At 42.7% G+C, this 22,587-nt stretch overlaps 1 protein-coding gene across 4 annotated transcripts in view; it reads right to left on the bottom strand.

Moving 5' to 3' along the window:
• Nucleotides 1-494: 494 nt before the first annotated feature.
• PARVA (parvin alpha) overlaps nt 495-22,587 on the bottom strand; it is a 62,867-nt gene continuing 40,774 nt past the window's right edge. For all 4 annotated transcript variants that reach the window (XM_005531561.3, XM_088057608.1, XM_014260237.2 and 1 more), the window contains 9 exons: nt 20,884-21,024; nt 18,827-18,942; nt 13,515-13,573; nt 12,663-12,682; nt 11,452-11,513; nt 10,709-10,777; nt 9,406-9,507; nt 8,522-8,594; nt 495-5,268 (listed from right to left, as the gene is read on the bottom strand). In XM_005531561.3, coding sequence (XP_005531618.1) covers nt 5,192-5,268; nt 8,522-8,594; nt 9,406-9,507; nt 10,709-10,777; nt 11,452-11,513; nt 12,663-12,682; nt 13,515-13,573; nt 18,827-18,942; nt 20,884-21,024 — 719 coding nt within the window. In that variant the 3' untranslated portion in view covers nt 495-5,191. The remainder of the gene's footprint in view (nt 5,269-8,521; nt 8,595-9,405; nt 9,508-10,708; nt 10,778-11,451; nt 11,514-12,662; nt 12,683-13,514; nt 13,574-18,826; nt 18,943-20,883; nt 21,025-22,587) is intronic.

Below are 22,587 nucleotides of genomic sequence, written 5' to 3'. Positions count from 1 at the left end.
CATCCAAGCCCCTGCATTAAAGGGTTGCAACAAAGACCAGTTTATAAAAAGCTAGATCTCAGAATCTTCCTAATTCTTTCCTGACACGGACAAGACAATTTCAGTTTTAATGTTTTGCTACCATTCTGTTAGATCTGAAACGGACAGAATTGCTCTGCAGAGAATTGCATTCTGTCCAGCTGAGATACCCCACTGAAGCGCTCAGCACCTAAAAGTGAAGGTGCACTTTGCTACTTGGAGTCAAAGACAGCATTTCCCTGACCTGCTGCTGCTCATCATTCCAAAGCCATGTTTACAGGATTGCTTCTGCCAGCCCACGTTCAGCTGTCAGCAGCCCCCAGGGAACAGAACAATGAACACCTTGCACACCCACGGACAGGGGTGGCTGGAAAAGGGCTGGGTGCACCCAGAGGTCACCAAGTTTGGAGAACACAAAACACACAGCCTCCCTCAGACAGCTCATCCTTCCACCCAACAACAACACACAGCCTCGGTTTTCAGGTGCAAATTTTATTGTGGATCATAACAAAAGGTTCCAGAAAAAGCACAGGGGGGAAAAAAAATCAGCAAGAGAGTGTTTTACTTACAGAGTACATGTATTCTGTGAAAGCTACTAACTGCACTTGAAGGAAATGCAGCTTAACTTTAACTAATAATTCTTTTTGGATACATGTTTAGCAAATTTTGAAAGAATTCTTTTTTTTTCTCAGTTAGTCTGATATTGAAATTGAAGCCCAAATGTTTCAATGACTAGCACTGTTGCAGAGTGCATGGTATTAAACTGTTAGAAAAGAAAATCTCTTTACTGCAGAAAGAAAGTCACACAAAATATTTTCAGAATACATAAAATTAGCCCTTGTAAATGCTGAATGACTCAAAACCTCTTTGAAAAACCTGTGGATGCTGAGGTATGCCTAATTTTAAAATTTTGGTGATGCTATCTCCATTTTTCATGTGACAAATCAAAATAAAACATCTTAAGGCAAACTAATTGTAATTTCTTCAGTCTGTAATTGGGCTTTGGCTGCAAAGAGAAAGCCCAACACTAATTCTTACAATAAAATGACCAAAGTCTACTAGGTAAGAGTGTAAAAATCTTGCAAGAGGTCTCAAGGCACTGTTTTCTCTTTGGATGCTTGGCCATTCATGAAGGTTGTTTTGAGAGGAAGACAAGAGTAACAAAAGCTAGCCCTAAGGCTGGCACCTAGGACATTAAATATCACATCTAACTTTCTCTAGTGAAATAAACTCTAAAAGCCATTCTGCTTTACAACGCTGTGGCTTGCAGTAAGGTGTCAGCTAAAATAATCTGTAGCACTAAAACCAGAATAAAAAGTAAGAACAAAAGTCAAGCAAGTAGCATTTACCTCAAGCATCACAGTCTGCATGCCCCAGCCCTGCAAGGCTGTGTGAAACAGCTCTGCTGCTCTCCTGCCCCTTGCTCCACCATCCCCTGGAGCAGATCAGGACCTTCTGCAGCTCCTGGGGGCCCACTCGGGTTCCTGAGCTCTGGAGCTGCAGGGCTGCCACCCTCTGCAACGCCCAGACACTCCTCACTAGGAGATGGAAGGAGCTGGATACCCTGCAGCCAGCTCATTTAATAGTTAACTTGCTTTGTCTGGACTCCATCAGAAATACAGAGCAGCCCAATTCTGGGCTTTACGAGCGTGTCTCGGGTAAAATTATGCAAAGGTTCCTTTTTATAGCACTTGTTCCTCACGGTAAATAACAGCCAGTCAGCTGAGAAAGAAATCTGAAAGGAGCTGACCTCAAGATATCAGGATTTTAGGTAATTATTTTAAAAACACACTATGAAAAATCTGTAGCTCCTCTTTAAAAACAAACAAACAACCAAACAATAAGTTTTGTGTGGTGGAAAGAGCACCAGGATCCATCAGCAGGGAAAGGATGCCCGTCTCCAGCCACAAAAGAAGCCTGGATACCACAGTGCTGGTGCAGTGGATGGGTCAGAAGTCACAGAAAACTCCTCTTTAGGTGGAGCACAGAGCCCCAGCAGCAGCAGGGCTTGCTGCTCCTCAAGGCAGGCCAGGAGTTGGTGACTTTTTGGAGGGCTCAGCTGCCTGCGGGCTTTGTGTGACACAGCACAAGAGGCAGGGATCCAACACCAGACCCTCAGGCAGCGCCCTGGATTTCCCCTGCCTGGCTTTAGGATGCCCAGGGCTCTCCTGAGCAGCCTGAGAGCAGCAGCTCTCCCTGGGACCACTGCAGGAACCGGCCTCTCCCCGTGGCTGCTCGTGCCTGACACGAGCTCCATCACTCATCACATCACTGTTCGGGTCCTCTCAGTCACTTACAACAAATGAACCTGGGACTGACTAAATTTAAACAATTCTGCTTTCAGCAGTACTGCTGTGCACCAAGAATAAAAGGAACGTAGGGGTGGCAGAATTGGGCCCAGGTAACTTTTCCCTTCCCTGAAGGAAAGGGCTGGCCAACACCAACTGCTGAAAAGCAAGCTCTCTACAGTAGTATTCTATATTTCTCTTATATTCTGAATCAAGGCAATAAATATTAGATATAATCTCTATATTAGATTTCGCTTTTATCTGATAGCTATTTAAATCTACCCTGTCAAAAATGTAAGCAGTGACCCACTCCTACATGGCAGCATACACTGTTTGTGTGTAAGTGTTAAAACTATCACATGGATCTATATTTACACAGGACACTGTTGTTTATATAGCAGATTTTAATCTAGATCAGTTCTTACCATAGGATGGATAATTGTGGAAAGGTTGGATATTGTTTAAATGTTTCTATGGTTCTGCCTAATTGCATTTCAGCACGAGTTTTTAATAATTCTGTCTCAGTTTCATGTTTTAGAAGGATGGAAATGGAGTCTGACAGATAAATCTCCAATAATGTTATACCACTATAGCACGAGAAATACTTATTTTCAAGTCCAGGCAAAGGAAACAGTTTCACTGTTCACTTTACACATATAAATCTCCTCTTTAAAGAAAGTGCACTCCTGAAAACCAAGGCAATCAAAATATATTTTGGCACTGTTGAAATGTAAAGGTGTTGCAGCTGAGCATGGTCTGCAGAAAGAACATTGTTTGTTTTTTAATTAGCTATTACAATTACTACTTGATGTGCAAATGAAAAATTGCATGTTAAACATTAAAATAAGCTGAAATTGCTGCTGCTATATACATGAGGAGTTCTGTCTCAGTTTGCTCAAAAAAATGTCTGGTTAATTCCTATTTTTTAGCTTCTCAGATATTAAAGACAAAATGTTCACTTTCATTGAGGTCAAGATGTCCAGCTGTTTCTCCCTGTAAAGGGCAAATAACTGCTGTTTTCTGTACCTCTAATTTCAGAAACTCAGCTAAAAACACACAGGTAAGAAAATATTTTAATAAAGACATTTAGAGTGCTTATTACAAGCAGATAATTTCTGAGACCAGAGAACATCCAGGCATTGCCCTTTGAATCGAATACTGACTTTCCCTTGAAAAAGTTCCTATTATTTCTCAGAAAAATAATTTTGCAGCCCCCCCAGCAGCAGTCAGTATCACCTTATTAGTAAACATCAGTCGGTGTTTAGCAAGGACACACAGTAAGAGCTGGAGTTCCCTCTGTGCTAATGCTGCTCTGGAAAGCTCTGCACCAAAGAAAGGTGAAAAGAGCCCTGGGGAATGGAAAGCTGGGTGATGCTTCCCATCCTGAGGGACATCCAGCTGCTGCTGAGTGCCCTTGGCCAGCCCTGCCTTTCTCCTGAGGAACATTCCAGAGCCCACAGGTCGCTCTTCCCTTGGCCTGAGCCACTTCTGCATGGCTGGCAGCAAGTCTCCTTCCTGCTCTGAGCATTCCCAGCTCCTGAAGGGTTATCCAGGAATTCCAGCTCCTTCCTGCTCTGAGCATTCCCAGCTCCTGAAGGGTTATCCAGGAATTCCAGCCCGAGGATTCTTTTCTCCCTGACTGGGTAACCCAGAATTTGTGGCTGCAGTGGATGCTTTGTTTCAGGAATGATCCAGGCAGTCTCCACCAGCTTCCCCTGGAAGCACAGCTGGAGCTTGGTGCCAGGCTGAGGGGAGAACCAACTCCCATTTCCCTTTTGTGTCTTTGGTAAAGCTAAAACCAAACAGGTAACAGCTAATTAAATAAAAGAAATCTCTGTAGCCATGTAAAATCACCAAAGAACTTTACAGTGTAATGGAATCTTAGCAGATGGAAGGAGTTATGGCCATTTCCAGAAAGTGAATCTTATTTTTCTGTGTTGAACATAGAAACTTGTTGATTTTTTGTACATTGCATGCATATGCAGCAACATACATTCATCATAAAATCAACCAAAGGGACAATTCTAAATTCTGTTCAGCAATCAATCTAAACTTGCAATCTGATAATCCTGTGATTAAACTGCCAAAATAAAACCAAGCCATTCTTCTACTTTCTAATATTATATGATAATACAAATACTATAGAAAAGCTGCATTATGCAGGTGTGTCTTCCTGAAAAGTGTTCTTTGCAAAAAGATCTCTGCCTTGAACAAAAACAAGTGAAAAGCTGCAAAGTGGGGAATGCTCAATAGCACATATTGAAACAGAGCATCACATTATAGTAAGTCTGAAGGAATGAGTAGCCACTTCAGTTTGTACCCATAAAATTAAAGCCTTAAAATGGCACTGGAACTATGCATTCACCAGGTTAAATTTCTTCTTTTCAGCTGTTATGTGAACGAGTGTATTTAACTGTTTCTCCCCATGCACATTCCTCACAATTAGAATGAAACTGTCTTACCATGGATAGAAAATATTCTTCCCCTTCCCAGATTAAACAAAAGATATATGCAAAAAATAATAACATAGTACAGAATATTCCTATGATCAGCTCCAAAGGCTGATTTGAATTAAACTTGGTAATTTTTTTTCATTGTTGCTTCCCCTATGAAAAACAGTGTGAAGACAACAGAGGCTCCCAGAATATACCCAGATATCTTCCCCCAAACCTTTTGTTTTTCTTTATAAGCTATATTGGTTTTAAATCTACTGTGAAAATAGTAGTGCCAGAAAAATCGACTAATAATGAAAAATTCTTCAGGTAAATGGTTTTGTTCTTTTTTTTGGTTCTTTTTAGGACAGAGATGCAGAGGAATACCGAGGAAAGATCTGCTAGTAATGATGTTTTCTTTGTTAACACTCCTTTGTGACCCAAATCAATTCTTCACTCCACGTTCCTGTATTTGGAAAACAAATTGTACAGTACTCTCAGTGTAGACTTCAAGTCACAATTTACAATATCTAGGAAAAAAGACAAGGGAAAACAAATCAGTAACTTCATTAGCTCCAAATGCTTTCCAGAAAATAAAGTGCCCATTCTCTCCCTTGCTCACATTAGTACCCGTGAACATTAGATCACAAGGATAGCAAAAAAGAGTAGAAATATCAATAAAACACAATTTTCAAACTGGCAACTCAAAGTTTGATATTTTAACCACTTCTAATTAGGGATACAAATAGCTACTGCTGCTGATGTTGAAATGTAGCCAAGCTCAGGTGCTCCTGAGGCGAGGTGTGCCCAGGATTACACATTCTTAGACAACTCCATCTTCAGTCAGTTGTGGCTGGAAAGTAATGATTTGGGGACAAAAGTCACCAGCCAGTAAGCAATGGAACCCTCCCCTCATGTAAGAATTGTAGGACTTGGCAGGTTCTGGGCTGCAGCATCCTCTCCCAGGCCTAATTTCAGCAAGATAGCTAGAGGCAAGTTTAAACTTTCCAGAGGATCTAAAGAAGCTAGGTATACAAGTAAGTGCTCCTTGAACAAACATCTGAAAATTCCTTGGGTTAGCTGACATTCATGGCTGAATCAGCCCTCAGAAACTCAGCATCTAAAGGAAAGGATTTATATGAAACAAAAAAGCTAATGAATACCTTCTGTTTCAAAGAGCAGCTCTTGAGAAAGTCAATATTATTTCACAAGAAATCTATAAAACAAACTGACAAGTACTACTGCAGCAGTCTCCACCAGTGCTTTAGTCAGTCTCCAACAGGGATTCTGAGCTGCCCTCAGAAAGAGCAGAGTGGAATTAGAATTGTCCTGTCTCTTTCTGTTGAATGCACGGGATCTCAAATTCCTGACTTGGAATTGGCCAAAAGCTCTGAGTGAGCCCAGAACGTGGAGCATTGCAACATCAGAGTTTAAGCATTGCATTTATCTACACTGATGTTTTCACAGACTGTGAGTTATTATGAATTATTCACAGTTTGAATAATTGATCCAATCAAGCCTATGCATGGTGTCCTAAAGCAGCCAACTAAAGATACTGAGCTCACATCCATGGACAAAGGCTGGGAACACTCAAGCCTAGATTTTCTGCTGGGTTATGACACCAGAGCCAGCGTGGGTTTGCGGCTCTTTATAAATCAGATGGCAAATGCTGGGTATGAAATGCAGAGTTAATGCCAAAGGCTGCAGGAAGGGTGCCTTGCCCCACAAGATCCCACTGCAATCCTCAGTTTCCCCTTTCTGACCAGCAGCAAGGTGCAGAACCACTTTTTTGTTCCCAAATACAGAACTTCTCTTCTCAAAGAAGTAACTTGGTTAGGTCTTTGCAAAGACACCACCACCAAAGAATTCCACAACCACAACAGAATTCCACAGAAGGGCTCCAAGTAAAAGCAGCACGCTCCCAGAGAAAGATGGGACTTCCATTGCCACATGGCTTTCACCAACACATGCAACATTTTACTGGCTGCACCTTTCTAAAAGAGAAACTTGAGTTTGTCTTCGACATACCCATTGCAAGGAGGGATCTGAAAAGGCTCAGACTGCAAATGAATTCATTAGAGACTCAGCAGATTAATGTTCCAGCCATTTTTAAAGTAAAAAGGTCACAGAAAGCTTTTTAAGACCTTTTCAATTATATTGCAAATAACCCAAATAAACTGTTGACCCCATAAAAATCATTGGTTTTCATACTAATTTATTTAACTGCATTCTTTTTTTTTTTTTCCACTAAATATGTTTTTCATATTCTAAAGCACTTTTCAGCGCTCTATTTTTTCCTCAAGAACCTCAAAGCAACAGTGTAGGAATTCAAAGAGTATTTAGTGTACACATTTAGGGTAAGATCCTTTTCAATGCTCTTTTGCTCACTGGAAATTTTAAGTATGGGCATTGTGCCCAATGTAACAACACATAAAACAGATGTGTTTTTCCATTCACATCGGGCAGGAAGTTTCATATTAAGCATTTCAATAATTGCACAAGAAATGTCTTATATATGCTGAAATATCCTTATGGCTTGATTTATACTGGAAAAATTAGCTGTCCCCTAGAGCAATAAATACCTGAAAAATTAAATGCCATAAGAATTTTAAACCTCCATGGGGAGTAAGGGATCACAGATACTCTGTGTTTTACTTGGATCCCTCGATTTCACTGTTTCCCCCTTCTCACTTTGACTATTTCAGACATAAAGGTTTGTGATACACTCACCAGTGGTTTAGTTAAGCATGACTGTGGATAAGAGTTCAAGCAATGAAAAGAAGTGAAAAAAAGCCAGGCTGGGTAGGTCCAGATTTAATGCACAGGCTGGATCCTGAGCTGCATTATTGTGTGTGTGTGCTTGTCTCTGGGGCTGGCAGAACCTGGAGGCTGGCAGGGAGGGAAAAAAATCCTGAATGGAGCAGAACCTGATCCAGTGCCTGAATCTCCAGGGAGCTGTGACTGCTAGAAGCAGCACTCTGACATGTCCCAGCTCCTCGGGGAACGGCAATCCAATACTGTGGCTGGAAAAGGCCGTGAGCACCATGGAATGCAATCCTGGAATTGGCCTTGGAAAGACACAGCCCCGCTGATCATCAGGGCAGGCAGGCAGCAGGAGCCCAGACACCATCCCTGGGGGAAGAGGAGGAGCTGCACACCCAGCCCCTGCACGGAAAGATGTGCTAACTGGAGGTACCCATCAACCTGGGGATCCAGGGCTCTGTCTCCAGCCCAAAAAGCTGGATTGGAACACTGGGTGTCTGAGAACCAAGAGGAGTGGAATCCCAGTGCTCCTCAAGTCAGCAGCAAAACATCTGTCCTCCCTAAAGCACATCCCACTGCCAGTCCCCAGCTCTGTATCCAATTCACATATGCATGGGCAGGTCCTGCATTCAAAGGCATGTGTGAGAACATCTGAAATTCCCCTTCCACAGCATCTCCCTCTTTTGTGAAAAATCCTACAGGTTACTGGAATACCCAAGGTTTAGTGTGAAAATGTGAGATGGAGGAAAATGGGGCAGTTGGAGCAATTCACATGTGTCAGTGACACCAATCACAACTGTGTTCTCTCTCTTTCAGGGAATATTGTGTTTCTATTTGGCCAATGAAGAAAGGCAGCGTTGCAACTTGGAAAAAGCACATTTAAGATACAGATTTCCTCGAGCACTACAAAATGTACCTTGCCTTTTGCTGTTGGATTAACTTAACCTTCATTTAGCCACACCATAAAACCTGGATCCAGCACAAATTTTTAAGGAGATACAAAAACAGTAGCATAGGTACCTTCTGGTCTTGGCTTTGGTTTTTCCAGTCCACCATCCTGCATGAGCTCAAACGCAAAGGAAACATTGACAACCTGGCAACACAACAAAGGCAGTCACTCTTGGGAACCCTGTGCACTGCAAATGGTCAAGACAAGATAGAGTTAAAGCCGAAGACCCAGTTATTCAGCAGGAAAAAATAGTCAGGGCTCTGTATATCTGCTCCTTGGAATCCAGACAATCCACTGTTTTGCTGATTCTGGGTGATGGAGGTTGCAGAAAGATAAAGGTAACTGAAAGTTAACATGAACTAACATAACTCTCAATAAGATTACTTACAAGTAAGCACAGCCCACCTCCTGCAAGTTCAAAAATTGGACCATGATGGCCCCTGAAGTGCTCTTGTCTTGAACAGACAGATGAATTGCCTGGACAGCTACAGACACTGATGTAATGCTGGTCTTAAATTGACACATTGTACATATATGCCTTTATGCTTCCAAAGCCCATTAAACCTTTCCAATGTTAAATTCTTGGATTTTGGACACACAAAAAATCAGTTCTGTCATCAATGCTTGTGTGTAATCCTATATACATTAATGAAACCTATATACATTAATGAACAGTAGGTCTCCTTCAATGACAGCACCACACAATGGCTGCCAAAATCTGTTAATACTTGCTAACCACCCCATCATTAATATAATTTTCTCTTACTGATTTTTTAAAATACTTGGAGTGGCTGAACCAGTACGGTCCTTTCTTGATTTCAGCTGCTTGCATCAAACTTACACAGGGAAGTTTGTGTTATCCTTCTACAACCAGACATATTTATTTGTTTGTTATCCTTCTACAACCAGACATATTTATTTGTTTGTTTTTAACAGAAAAATGAAATCTAGTTACCTTTTGTTCAAAACTATCAGGAGTCAAGAAAAAGCTGTGCAGGGGAACAAAATAGCCTTCCAGGAGACCCATCAGCAGGACCAAGTACACTCCATCTGCAAACTATGGAAAAAAAATAAAGTTTCTCAGTCCATTTTCTGGAAACTCTCTCAGTGCTTTCCTCATGGAACAATGGGGTACTGGAACAGGATTGCCCTGAGAAGGGGAAGCCCCAGGCCTGGAACTGAGCAGGGCTGGATGGGGCTGTGAGCATCCTGGGCTGCTGGAAGCTGTCCCTGCAGGAGGAGGGGAACTGGGTGATCTCTAAGGTCCCTTCCAACCCAAACCACTCCACATTTCTGTGGTTTTGTCCCAGGTCTCTCACTCCTACCCAGTGGCACCAGGTCTGCCAGCAGCCCAGCACCTCCCTGAGGCAGGGGATTTGCTTCCAGCTGATGGAAATACATCTCTCATCTTAGGGATGATGTTTCAGGTAAATGCTTCAGGAGTTTCTAGGTGCATTTGAATGTTTTCCCCCAGAGTAAACAATGCAATAAGCAGAAATAGGGAATGCCCTTTTGAAAGCCTTTACAGAATGATTTATAGCTAAATCTTAATTGTACCTTTGAAAAAAATCTCTAACAGATTGGTAGGTGCTTAAATAAAGCAGAGATTCTTAATAGCACGAATCAAGACATAAAATAAAGGCTGACCTGAAGACACCTGGGTGTTTTTGATAGTGCAGATCCCAGCCCCATCATTTTCTTATGATAACTCCTGGGATTGTTCACATGGGGAGGTATTAATACAGCAGGATGAAGCTTTTCTTTAACTTCTCTCCAGCCAGTTTAGCAGCTGAGAAGAAGAGAGAAGAGCCTGCAGCCCAGGATTTCTGCGGTGCAATCAAGCCTGCAGCCCAGCTGCACAGCCTCCCGTGCACTTGAGCAGCTTTGCTCTCCAGAATCCCGAATTTCCCCTCAATGGGGGCTTTGTGATCCCCTGTGGCTGCTGCAAAGGTGGGCAGAGAACAACTGCACAGCATTCCTGCCTGCCCAGAACACACAGCTCCTCCTCGCAGCACCCGGGAGGCAGCGCTCCTAATTAGCTTTTATGCTAATGGAATTAACAAAACTCGTTTAGATGTTTCATTGGTGAGGGTCTTCTCTGCACAAAGGTATTTGGAAATGAAGGGTTTCTCCTGCTGAAAGAACATCTTGGAGCTGATTCAGCGGTAACTCAGTGAAGTTCCTGGATAAAGCTGAGGACAGGGTGCCTAATGCAGTGCAGCTACCTCTCCCCTCGAGGAAAGGCCACAAAATTCTACCTGAGTGTCCAGTTCAGTCACCTCCAAATTCAGTTTATTCAGATGCTTGTTCACAAAGGTGATGAGAGTCTGAAACGTGAAAACAGTGCAATGAAGGCCTATTCAGCAGGGCAGCAGTTCAACACCAGCAGTATCAGCTCCACTCAGAGGAGAACCTGCACGAGTGAAGAGACTGCAACACAATCCCCAAGTTTGGAAACTGAAATGTGACATTAAACATTGTTTTTAAATTGTTTTTTGCAAGAATGAAGAACAGAAATAAAACGAATGTGATACATGTATGTATAGAAATACACTGTTAAAACACAGAAAACCCCCACATTGTCAGCAGACTATGGGGAAGTGGGTAATTGGACTCCACTCAAATCTGACAGCAGCCAAAATACTCCAGGGTCAGACCTCTGGCAGCTGCAAACTGGATATCTCCTTGGCATCAGTACAGTCAATGTGCCAGCTGGGCTCTGCTCAACATACACTTTGTGAGAGCTTTCCTGATGGAAACTTTGATAACTGCACGTCGTTCTGTGCTCCAAAGTTAAGTTCATGCTGCTAAACATTAAATAAAATGTAACATTATAATCGTGACTTTGTGTGTTTAAGCATAAAGCTTAATTGTATTTAATGTATGCAAAGCATGGCAGCTATACATTACATCCCCACACACTCAGCTCGCCCACACCATCTGACACACACAGGCATGCACACAAACACGTTAGGTACTTTAAAAATAAAAACCTTCCAACCTTTTTCACTACATTGAGCTTGTCTGGGGCATGGTCAAACAAAGTGTCGAATGCATCTCTTTCTGAAAAACATCCAGGGCCATTAATATACTGAGCAGCAGTTGTTCCAGTGCAGAACAAACACATTCATGAGAGACAACACACTCAGCAAAAAGGTTCAATACAGCCTCTGCACCCCAAGTACCAGGGAGTTTGCATCCTCCTCCCTTGCTGCCAGCTGCTGGCAACTTCTCTGTTATTCACAAGACAGCATCATTTTCAGGTAGCATTTGGATTACCTAAGGACCCTGCTTCTCAAAAGTGAGCAAAGAACAGTATCTTTATGCATAAATTCTTAAACAGCCAGAGGAACCAAATCATTTTCTGCAGAAGAACGTGACTTTACATCAGCCACTACATCTACAGGGGAAGATCTGCCCCACAGACCCCTGACTGCATTATCAAGCACCTCAAGCAGTTTATGATTACACATCTGCAACACAATCCTTTGTACAGATGTTTTGGGCCATTCTCAGATGCAGTTCAGGGCACTGTCAGCAGGACAGCCAACCTAAGGCAGCATGGCTGGGGTGCTGTCACCTTCTGAAGAAAACAGAAAAATTTATAAAAAGGCACCCAAGCCTTTCCTGAGCAATTTCTGTTCAACAATCACCTGAGTGACAACAAATAACCATTCATATCCCTCACTTTGGAGAAAACCAAAGGCTAGAGTAGATCCAGAGGCATTTGTAGAAGGCAGACTTTACACCAAGCAAGGCTCAGGTGAGTGTTTCTGGCCACCCTCAGTCCTGGCAGTGAGACACACGAGGCACAGGGCCTGGCATGGCCTGCTGAACACTGACTCAACATCTTTAAAGCAGGCAATGGATGCAGAATATCAAAATTCACCAGCTGGCTCGTGATAAGACACCATTCCACGTTATGCTGGGAACTCATGATCATTAACACCACTGCAGTGATGTTCTGGAGGTTAAACCACAAAGCACATGCAAATTAACAAGTGCTGAAAAGCAATGAAATTTGTTTTAAAGATGCTCAGAGTGATTTTAATGGGTTTTCCCCCCTTTGTTAACTGCCACAGCAGCCTGTGGTGTATATTTGCCAGGGCAACTTGAAATCCTCTCCTTCCTTGCCATTTGATCAAAGCCAGTGCAGAACTCATGCACACTCTGGCTGCCTCAAGAAGAGAGACAAGAATCAAATGTACTCACCATGCCTTCCTGATAATGCCCTGTGGGAAAAACAGAAAAGAAAAGAACAAAAGAGTTACAGATAATTCAATTGCAGATACTGACCCACAAAAAATCCCCAGCACACATGGTAACACCTTCAGCTTGGGGAATACTGGAGTAGATTCATGGAATTAGGAGAATTCTGTGAATAACTTCACCAAGTTACTTCTGCTGAGGATCTGGGTTGGTCTGGAGTTTATCAGAATAATATCTCTTGGCTTCACCACAGTCTCACAGGTCTCTCATTCCCTACTTTGAACCGAATCAGCACACCCTGCCTGAGTAAAGAAGGCTTTTTCACATCGATTTTGTGGAAACTTTTCCCTCTGCTTTGAAGATGCATCTGCCACACCAACCTCAACAGAAATCCAGCCCAAACAAGGCTTGGGCTGGGTTCTTCAGGACTGCAGGATTTGGCTCCAGTTGATCCTCCAAGTAACTATCACACATAAATCCATACAGATTAATCATAAATCAGCAGTGCAGCTTCCCTCCATTCAATTAGAAACCAGGATATTCTATTGCTGCTCTCTTTTGGTTTGGAACAGCTTTCCTGTTCTAAAATGTTCAGTGAGGTGGCACATACAGGGCTTACCACCACCATTTTACACATCTAAAGCCCTGCCTTTAGTTCCCCACCTGTTTCCTCCCCCTCTTGTATTTTTAGATGCTTGTTTGCAGCTCCTGAAAAGGCTAAAATGCAGTCACTGCCTGATGCATCATCTTCCCTGGAACCCCAATCCTGAAATCTAAATATCAGCAAATGTTTGAGTTGCTGAGACACATCTGTGCTCAATTACTGGACTGCTGGCAAATGTGGTGTTGACATACTCGGTGTTACCAGTTATTTCCTCTTGGATTTGTCGAGACTGGAGGATTCCATCTCGTTTCTGGAAAAAGGAAAAAAAGGGACATTTTTCTCAGAGGAGTCTGATGCTGAGGGTAGCAAACATAATGTGATCCACAAACAGAACTCGATAAGAAACCTGCAGAATAAGAACTTTTCCTACACCGATTTTCAGTAACACAATATTTTACCTTGCAAGTATTTCAGAGAACTCTTTTATACATTACCAAGAAACCCAAAACTCCACCTGCAGAAGGAAGTATTTCTTTTCCTTTCTCCATTGTTCTTAATTCACTTTTCTTTTAAAGGCCCCAGTTCAGGGAGACATTTGAAACACCCAAACACATATGTAAGTATTTTAGTGGAGGTATGTCTAGGTGAGCTGAATTAAGCCCTGTATTTCAATGAACAGCTTGGCAGATGGTGCCCATGCTTCTCTTCTGCAAAAATCTTCCTTCCAGGCTGTTTGTTCTGTCTGCCCTGTTCATACTCTGGTTTTTGGTGCTTTTTTTGCCTCAGTGTTTCCTTTCTCTGCAGACAAAGAGCTCTGACAGAAGGCAAAATGGAGCTTCCATTCCCACTGGCAGCCTGCTCCAGCAGTGACCCTGATGCTCTGCAGATGTTCTGCAGATGTTCTGCAGCCCTTCCCTGCAGGTGCTGAGGGGGCTCTGTCCAGAGCCTGTGCCCAGGAGCCAACTCCAAGCACTGCTCTTTGACTCAGCTGCAGAATGAAGCACTGGGAAGAGTCTGACATTGTTTCAGTTTGCTGATCACACTCATCTGGGGCTGCAGTAAATACCACACATATGTTTTGCCTCTCTCTGTGTTCTCTCTGTCAATTCTGTTCGCTGGTATCACTAAAAATTCACAGAACAGAGAGAAAAGTCGGGGAAATGCTGACAACTCCATTTAAAGTCTAGACATTAGGCAATTACTCATGATTCCTCACTCCCTGTCACACAAGGAAATGAGAAAAAATAGATTTATGCTGGTCCTAGACTCATCTTCTATGTGGGAAAGAGAAAAGGAGAATAACCTTTTAGAAAAGACCTTCATGACATGTGAATTGGGGCTGCTGCTTTTCCCTGCTTTTCCCTTGGAGAAGGCAGCACATCCCTACCCGAGGCAGCCCTCAGTGTGTGATGTGATGTGCTGAGGGCAGAGCCAGGCTCCTCTACTCCTTCTACACTGCACTGCTAAAATCTATTTCTTGATTTATTTTTCCTTCTACACTGCATTACCAAAATGTATCAAGAAATACACTTATTTCTGCAAGAAAAGGTGAACCTGGCCCTGGGGGTCACTCCAGACTGGCACTGGGAGTGATGTGAACTCTCCTTTCAGCCAGATGACAGTTTTGGGGGTTTTGTGCTGGTTTTTAAAGTCCTGTTTCTGAGTATCTTGCACATGGTAAAAAATGCATCCAGGGTGTTATGTACAGGAGGAGGGGGCACAGAACAGCTGCAGAGGCACTGCCTGTCACACAGCTTCAAAGGCTGAAGAAAAGACAGAATTTAGGGCTATTTCCATGTCCAGCCTCCAGTACCCACTGAAGTAACTTCAAGTCACAGCCTGGTTTGTGCCAACTCAGCTTGGAATTCCGCTCTGTTTGGTATTTTTGTTTATTCTTCCCTTGCTGCAGGGTGAAAGGAAACTTTTATTTCCTCCTCATGATGGCTCTGCCATGCCACTGATGCCTTGTGCAGCAAGGTGCTCTCATCTCCCACAGGGGCTGAGCGTCACAGCAGGGCCAGCTGCAGTTTTCACTGATCAGACTGGGAACACGGGAGCACAAAAAGGTTCCTAATGCTCTTCACCTGCTCTCTGCAAGCACACAAAACTGCCCGAAATATACTCCTGTACTGCTATTAAAGATATTTCCCTTTCTGGTGAACTGCAGATTTATATATAGCAAAACAAAAACATCTGCACCTTAATCCTGATGTTGACAATAACAACAAAAACAAACAAGAAAACCCAAACCAAAATGATCCCAAGCCCTTGTTTTGGGGTCTGGCACCTGAGCACCAACACTGATGGGATTTCCACACTGCCCAGACACAACGTGCATCCCCTTACTTGACCAGCACATGTCAAGACAGACCTTCCTACACCTTTGATTCGTAAAGAGACAGGCAAATTCCCAAAGGAATGGACCTTAGAGCACTGGTCTTAGCATCTATTGTGAGGTTTGTCTTGTACTAGACAGAGAATGACACAATATTCCAAAAAATACAGAAAGCTGTTCCTTTCCTTAATGGCAACAGTGGCTAAAATTGAAACAACAAACTATAAAAATCAACATCAACTGTTTGAAAGTCACTGAGAAATGAGGCACGAATCAAGATCCCCCATTAAAAAGAAAAGCTGGACATGCATTCCAGTGAGGACAGAAGACCTTTGGTGAACAGGCTTGGCATTTTCTTCCCTCACAGCTGAAAGACTTCACAGAAGGCCCTGAAGATATTCCTAATCACTTGCCATTTAAAATTGCCAACTACACCTAGAACAAAATAAAATTAATCTGAAACTGGGGTAGCACATCTGGAAATAGAAAAGACCTCTTCTTATCTCCTTCTGTGTCAGCATTTTTATGTAACTGAGGACCAACTGCTTCATTTCCCCCACAAAGTCCCAGTCTGAAAATCTGGCCATTATTTGGATGGCTTTTTGTCTGTGTCTTGTTACAACTCATTTCACCTGGAGGACCACGTTTCAGAACTGCCCCACCACCGTGAAATGCAGAATTATTCTGGAGCTTGAAAGAACAAACACATTTGTGGCAGGTTCAGAGAAGACTTCATTGGAACCTGGAGGCAAAGCTGCTCCAGAACATTTCAGACCTTCCCAGGCAGTGAGAGCAGTGATCTCTGATCAAAGGTGTGGTTTACACACTCATCTAACCTCAACCATTTCCTAGCTTTGCCTAAGTGCAGTTTATGCACCCAAGAACGTGCTGAAGCCATTCTGGCTGCTCTGCCAATGCATTCTTACACTCTCTGACTTCCATCTCTTGGACACAAACAATTTTCATCTGACCATTCCTGAATGGTAGAAATTCATCATTTTTAAGAAGAGGCAAAATGATGACAAGGCCCAGCTCTCCAAAAAAGCTCTCAGTCATTTCAGTAGATAGGATCAAACAAAGCCTGGGCTTTGTTCAAAGTTATTTATTCTACTGGTAAGGCAGGAAAAGAAAATAGTAGAGTAGCTACAAAAGGTCCAACTATCACATTTTTTCCCTAAACCAGCTTAAACCCAGATTTGGTATCACTCTCATTGCTAACAGCTTTTGTACAAAACAGCCAAAGGAAACAAGCTTTCAGAAGAGCTAGGCTGATTACCTGCTGGACATGAGCACATTTTCTGTTTCACAAATATCTTTCTTTTCTATTTCAATAAACTGCATCCAGCCAACACAGCAACCCTCACATTTTATGTGTTTCTATGCCTAGCAAAATCATGAAATGAATTAAGGGAGTCATTCTTAAAAGAGTTCATAAAAGTACTTTGTTCTTTTATTTCTGTCTCTCTCCTGTTCTCTTTATCGAACCACACCCAGCAGAATTTAAAACCAGCTACTGCAGAGTCTGTTAAACTTCCCTAGGCTCAATTACAGAATGCAGGAGTGTTTGGAACATGAGGTGTGCAAGTCTGAGTGCTAAATTAGGCTTTAGGATCTGCTGATGGCTGATTAAAACTCCTGTGAGTTCAAAGGGAACACGATGCATGATACAGAATCAGTCCCACAGGACGTGAAAGACAGATTTATAAAAATAAAAAACCTCACCCACCTTAAAATAAAAATGTGAAATGTCTCAAACAATTCCAGCAAATACACTGGCCCCCATCCCCTGGTAACAGGAATCAGCAGAGCTCTGGAGCTCCACTGACTGCCTTTCACCAAGGTCAGGGTCTGCAGGACAGAATCTCCTTCACCATTACTTGGATTTTATTCTGGTCTGACTGCTTTCCCTGCAAAGCACTGGCACTGAGCTGCAGCTGTGGAACTAAGAGTGAGCCAGATTCTCCCACCACTTATTGTTTTAAATTGCTTTATCTGTACTGAGTTCAGTGGATTTGCTGCTGAACTACATCAGCCTCTTTAACAAGAGGACAATTATGCCCACTGATTTCACCTGGAATTTGTCTGGAGGTATGGAATGACAGCAGAGGTTCTGGTTCTTTCCTTTAGGACTGTGTCATTTTTCTCATTTAGTTTTTCAGCATAAAGATGCCCTGCTTACTGCACTCCAGATTTCTTAAGCTGGTTTTGGTGGAGCTTTGAGATAAAGCAGTGCAAATAATACATTTATAATAGCCAAAGGAATTATGTTCCTTTGAAGCCCTGGACACAGAAGTGCAGATTCTCAGGGATCCTCCTTCATCATCTGTAGAGAAACCCCTGAAGCAGAATCTGAGTCAGTGAGTCACTGCCAGACATCAGCGACACTTTTACCAGAGACCCTCCTTCACATTTCTCCCTAAGCTACAAAACTTGTCCTATTTGAATTCTAGGAGAGAATGTTTACTTTCTCAGATCTGTCTTGCAGATTTTCAGCCACATAAAACTTGAGCAATAGCTCTTTCAACCAGTTACTTCAGGGTAACATCAGTTCAAAGACAAAAATAAAGACAGTTGCAGTGTGAAAAATAAAGGCAAAGTTAATTGAAGAGAAAGAAAAGCAGATTAAATGGGAAGAGGCCAAGTAAGATAGAGAAAGCACAAGTTCAGCTGAAAGAAAAATGATGAACAGAAAAACATGAGGAGTTTCAATGGATGAGGCTCTAATAAGGAGACTGACAAAAGATTTAGTTGACGGGGATTTTTTTGCATGCTTTTGAGAAAACCAACACTGTAATCAGACTAAATTAGCATGCACAGGGCTGAAAAAGAATAGTTAGTCACCTAACATGAATGTGAATGTAATAAACAGTGACAATTCATCATTCAGTGCCAAGAATGATTTGAATCTCTACACAAGTGAGAAGAGCGTCAAAAAATGGGGAAAACAATAATTCTAGAGATCGTACTGGGTGATAAACACATTCCAACAACAATAATGTTTCATATATTTTTAATGTCACAGTCAGAGTAAGATGCTGTGAGGCACAGCTCGATCTGGGACAGCACTGGTGCCTTTTTCTGGTTGAGGCACGGTCAGAGGGAAGATGCTCCCGTGTTCCCTGCCAGCCAAAGCGTGCTCGCCCAGCCAGAAACTGCAGATGCATTTTTCAAGAAACCCCTCAGCCAACTTCACAACACTGCCAAGAGCTGTTCAGGGCTCCCTCTTACCTGCACAACAACCACCTGAATGGACACGTGGTCAGGGAGCCGGATTGGTGCTCGGAAATACTGAGACAATGCAACCAGAAGATGAAGTATGGCCACCAGACTCTTAGCATGAACAGCTGAAATAGACATTAAAAGCACAAGTTACCAACTGCAAATAACCAGGGCACGGATTTTGACTTCTGCTTAGGATGCAGGGATTATGGGAGTCTTTTCCTCTTGCCACCTGGAGCCAGGGGCACTTTTAAGGAGTCCCATCTGTAGTGGTCTCCTGCAAGATGCGTCAGCACCAACGCTCTGCAGCACGTCTGGATGCCACAGGCTTCTGGAGATGGAACTCTAAAGCTAATCCAAAAGCCAGATTTTATGCACGACAGTTTAAGTGCTGTCTCTGCATTCTCCTTGCCTCTCTTTTATTCCCTTTATTTCAATAAGGATTTATGGACTATCAGAAAGATATTTTTGTACTCATAACATGCACTTATTCATTTTTAAGTGTCACAATGTCTGCAGGATGATAAATGAGCCTGTTTTGGCACAAGCCTTAAGCAATAGCTTATTAAACTCAATGACTCAAACATTCCTCATGAAGCTGTTCTAGTTCTGTTATTGAAGCTTTTTTGCAGCAGGTTTCAAACATGGGTAGTTGACACTAACACAACTTACAAGACATCAAAAGCCAAACTGTAGGAAATCCCTGATCAAGTATCAAATCATTGGCATGAATGTGGATAATTTCCAATCCTTATTATTGCCTTTCTTCTTATTCTACTCTGTTTTAGTACTCCTAAAAGATCTTTGACTCTGCAGTGCACTTGGGTTTCTTGTACTTGAACTAATCATGAAGCACTACCTTCCTGCACTGCTGAAACACGATCAGTTTCCCTAAAACACCCTTCTTCATAATCCTGCAGTGCAAGTCTCAGCTCTGCCATGGAGATACACACTCAGGAAAATGTGGCACTGCTGGCAGAGGCTGCTGGAGTGCTCAGGGATAAGCTGCTGCAGCAGAACACCACCAAGATACCAGAGTGTGTGCCACAGCTGGGCCCAGCTGCTGCTGTCTCTGTCTCCAGCTCTAAAACACATGTAAAACATTACATTAGAGCTAGAACTTAATTTGTCAGGCTGCTCCAAACACTCCACCTCCAGCTGCACAACAGAGAATGGAAAGAAAACTCGGGGGAGGTTGGAAAAAGGAGGGGACAAAAAATTCAGCAGGACCACAGAAAGGGGAAAGTCAAATTGCCAAATGTTCACTCTTCCCCCCTCGAGATATTTCTCTCCTTCTTACTCATTAGTTGTGAATGGAACAGGATACAAAACTGCTCAGCACGAGACAGGTACAGGAGACAGGGAAAATGTCATGTACTGGTCAAGGATTCACCAACATGAAATGATTCTGAAAACCAAACTTAAAACAGATTAAGAGGCCTGATGTCCTAAATCTGATAACCTGCTTTGTGCAATACATATCCACTGAAGTGTCTTGTGTTGGGCCTCTGAAGGCATTTCTGTTAGATACTGCTATGTTCATTCTTAATACAACAGAACAGGAAGGGTGCAGAACCAGTCTTGATGAGAGTTTTATAATCAAAACTGGTGGTTCAGACTCAGCCTGCAACGGTCAGAAATATTACTCATATCTCTGTTGCAAATTCCACCCACAGTTCTTGGGCCTAACTCTCCTCATGTCCATCCACTGCTCTCTGTTTCAACAAAGCAGGTTAGCAACTCCAGACTTCAGCTGGCAGGCACATGGACTTGAGAGCAAGGCCACCACACCTGGATGGACTTGAGAGCAAGGCCACCACACCTGGATGGACTCGAGAGCAAGGCCACCACACCTGGATGGACTCTGAGGACACCTAACTCACACTGAGGGCTGAGCACCAGTAGAGAGGGTGGAGTGGCACATCTGGCAGTGCCCTTCAGAGCAGTTCCTACCATAAATCCCAGGTTTCAGCCCTCCCTTGCTGTTGGATATTTCAGAATTCCAGGTGGCACCTACAGATCCCCAGCTGTCAACAAATGAGAACAGTACAGCAAACAGAACTTACAGTCAACATTCCACTTAATGCTTCTTGGAGGGAGTTTAAGGGTTTCATTGATCTTCTCAAGCACTGTCTGTAGCTTCTGTTTCTGAGCAATTTCAGACTGAGTAACTTCTGCAACATTCAGCTTCTCACTTTCAAGCTTCTCTGAAGTGATAGAAGAAAAAATGGAGGAAAACCAAATGTCAGCTCCATGAAGAACACAAAGACATTCCACACACCAGAGGTACATTCAGGAGACATCAGACTTGCTCATTTTATATCGAAGTTTTTTTCCCCAGAGCCACTTTCCCTCCACACTTCTGAGCTGCTAGAGGTGAGTTCCCATTTTGCCTTCAGGTGCACACTGACAAGGGGAAGGCCAAGCACTGCTCTGTGCCACACCACTGGCTGACAAACATTTGCTGCAACTCCCTTTAGGCAGCACCAGATAAAGGTTATTCTGCATGCAAGCAGGCCATCAAAGCTAGGAAACAGACACCAACTTTCAGATTTATTTCATCAGTCTCAGCCTACCAGCTTCTACCTCTGACCCAGGAGATAAAAATTTTACTTGGCCTATTAGTGATAAAACAGAAGTGATTCCATATTCATAGAGGCAGAGGATGCATCACAGAAAGGCCAACAAGTTTTCATGAAAACAGCTAAAACCTCAGGCAATTTCTCTTTGTGAAACCACAGCCATTTTCTGCACTCCAAATTTGTAGTAGATTTTAGAATAATTTATGAACCAGTTTGTTACAATTAGTACATTGCTGTGTATATACATACATGGTTTATTGTTTACCCTTAAAGAGCAAGCAATGAAAATATAGCAGCACCAGAAACAAAATGCTTGGTCACTTACCAATTGACTTCTACAAAAGAATATCTTGTTCAGAGATATCTTATTTGCTAAGAGCTGATCTTGTTCCCATCAAAGCCAACTGAGTATCTCCCCAAAGGGAGTGAGCCTAAACTACCAACATAAGAGACTATCCTAAGAGTCCTGCCCAAGAGCTGCCATCTCCTAATCCTGCCCAAGAGCTGCCATCTCCTAATCCTGCCCAAGAGCTGCCATCTCCATAAGTTTCTTTTGCCTCCTCAGAAATCAGTCTGTGCAAAGTCTCACCACAAGACTGAAGATTTGGTAATCAGAGACCAGATCCACAAGGAAATAAGGGCAATGGAAAAGATTCCTCTGAAGTCAATAAATGCTGGATCACTAGATGCATATTTAGAGTCAGGCTGTGCCTACTGCACATTGTTTGAATTTTGGGTGAAGTGACTGGAGGTCTGCCCATGGCCATCCAATTGCTCAGTCTGGGCACATCCAGTCCATCACAATATATTCAATAGCTTAACCATTCATAGAAGGGAATAGTCTGTGAAGTCTTTATTAGAAGTGCTCACATGATGTTTCAAGACTCATTTAGGATACTGGAAAGAAATTTACTGGAGACTTTATGAGCTGTAATAACTAAGAAAATGGCTTTCAAGCCAACAGTGTAAAAAGCACATGCCAACTCTGCATTAGCAGTTTCTTTTCCCTATCTGTTTCTCAGCTGAAGCTCAGTTTGCAGTCCACTGGGCACCATTACCTCAGTCATGTTAAAAGCCAGACATCAAACCAGAAAGAAATTCCAACTTTCCAGAGGAACCCTGCGATGTGAACAAACTATAGCATGGAATGAGCAGAGATTAAAAACATCCACCACGCTCCTGAGAATG

This window comes from Pseudopodoces humilis, chromosome 7, assembly GCF_049639895.1.
Source record: "Pseudopodoces humilis isolate 2021_Gansu_Grassland_sample_001 chromosome 7, ASM4963989v1, whole genome shotgun sequence".
Lineage (NCBI taxonomy): Eukaryota > Metazoa > Chordata > Aves > Passeriformes > Paridae > Pseudopodoces > Pseudopodoces humilis.
This window is presented reverse-complemented; position numbering and strand designations above follow the sequence as displayed.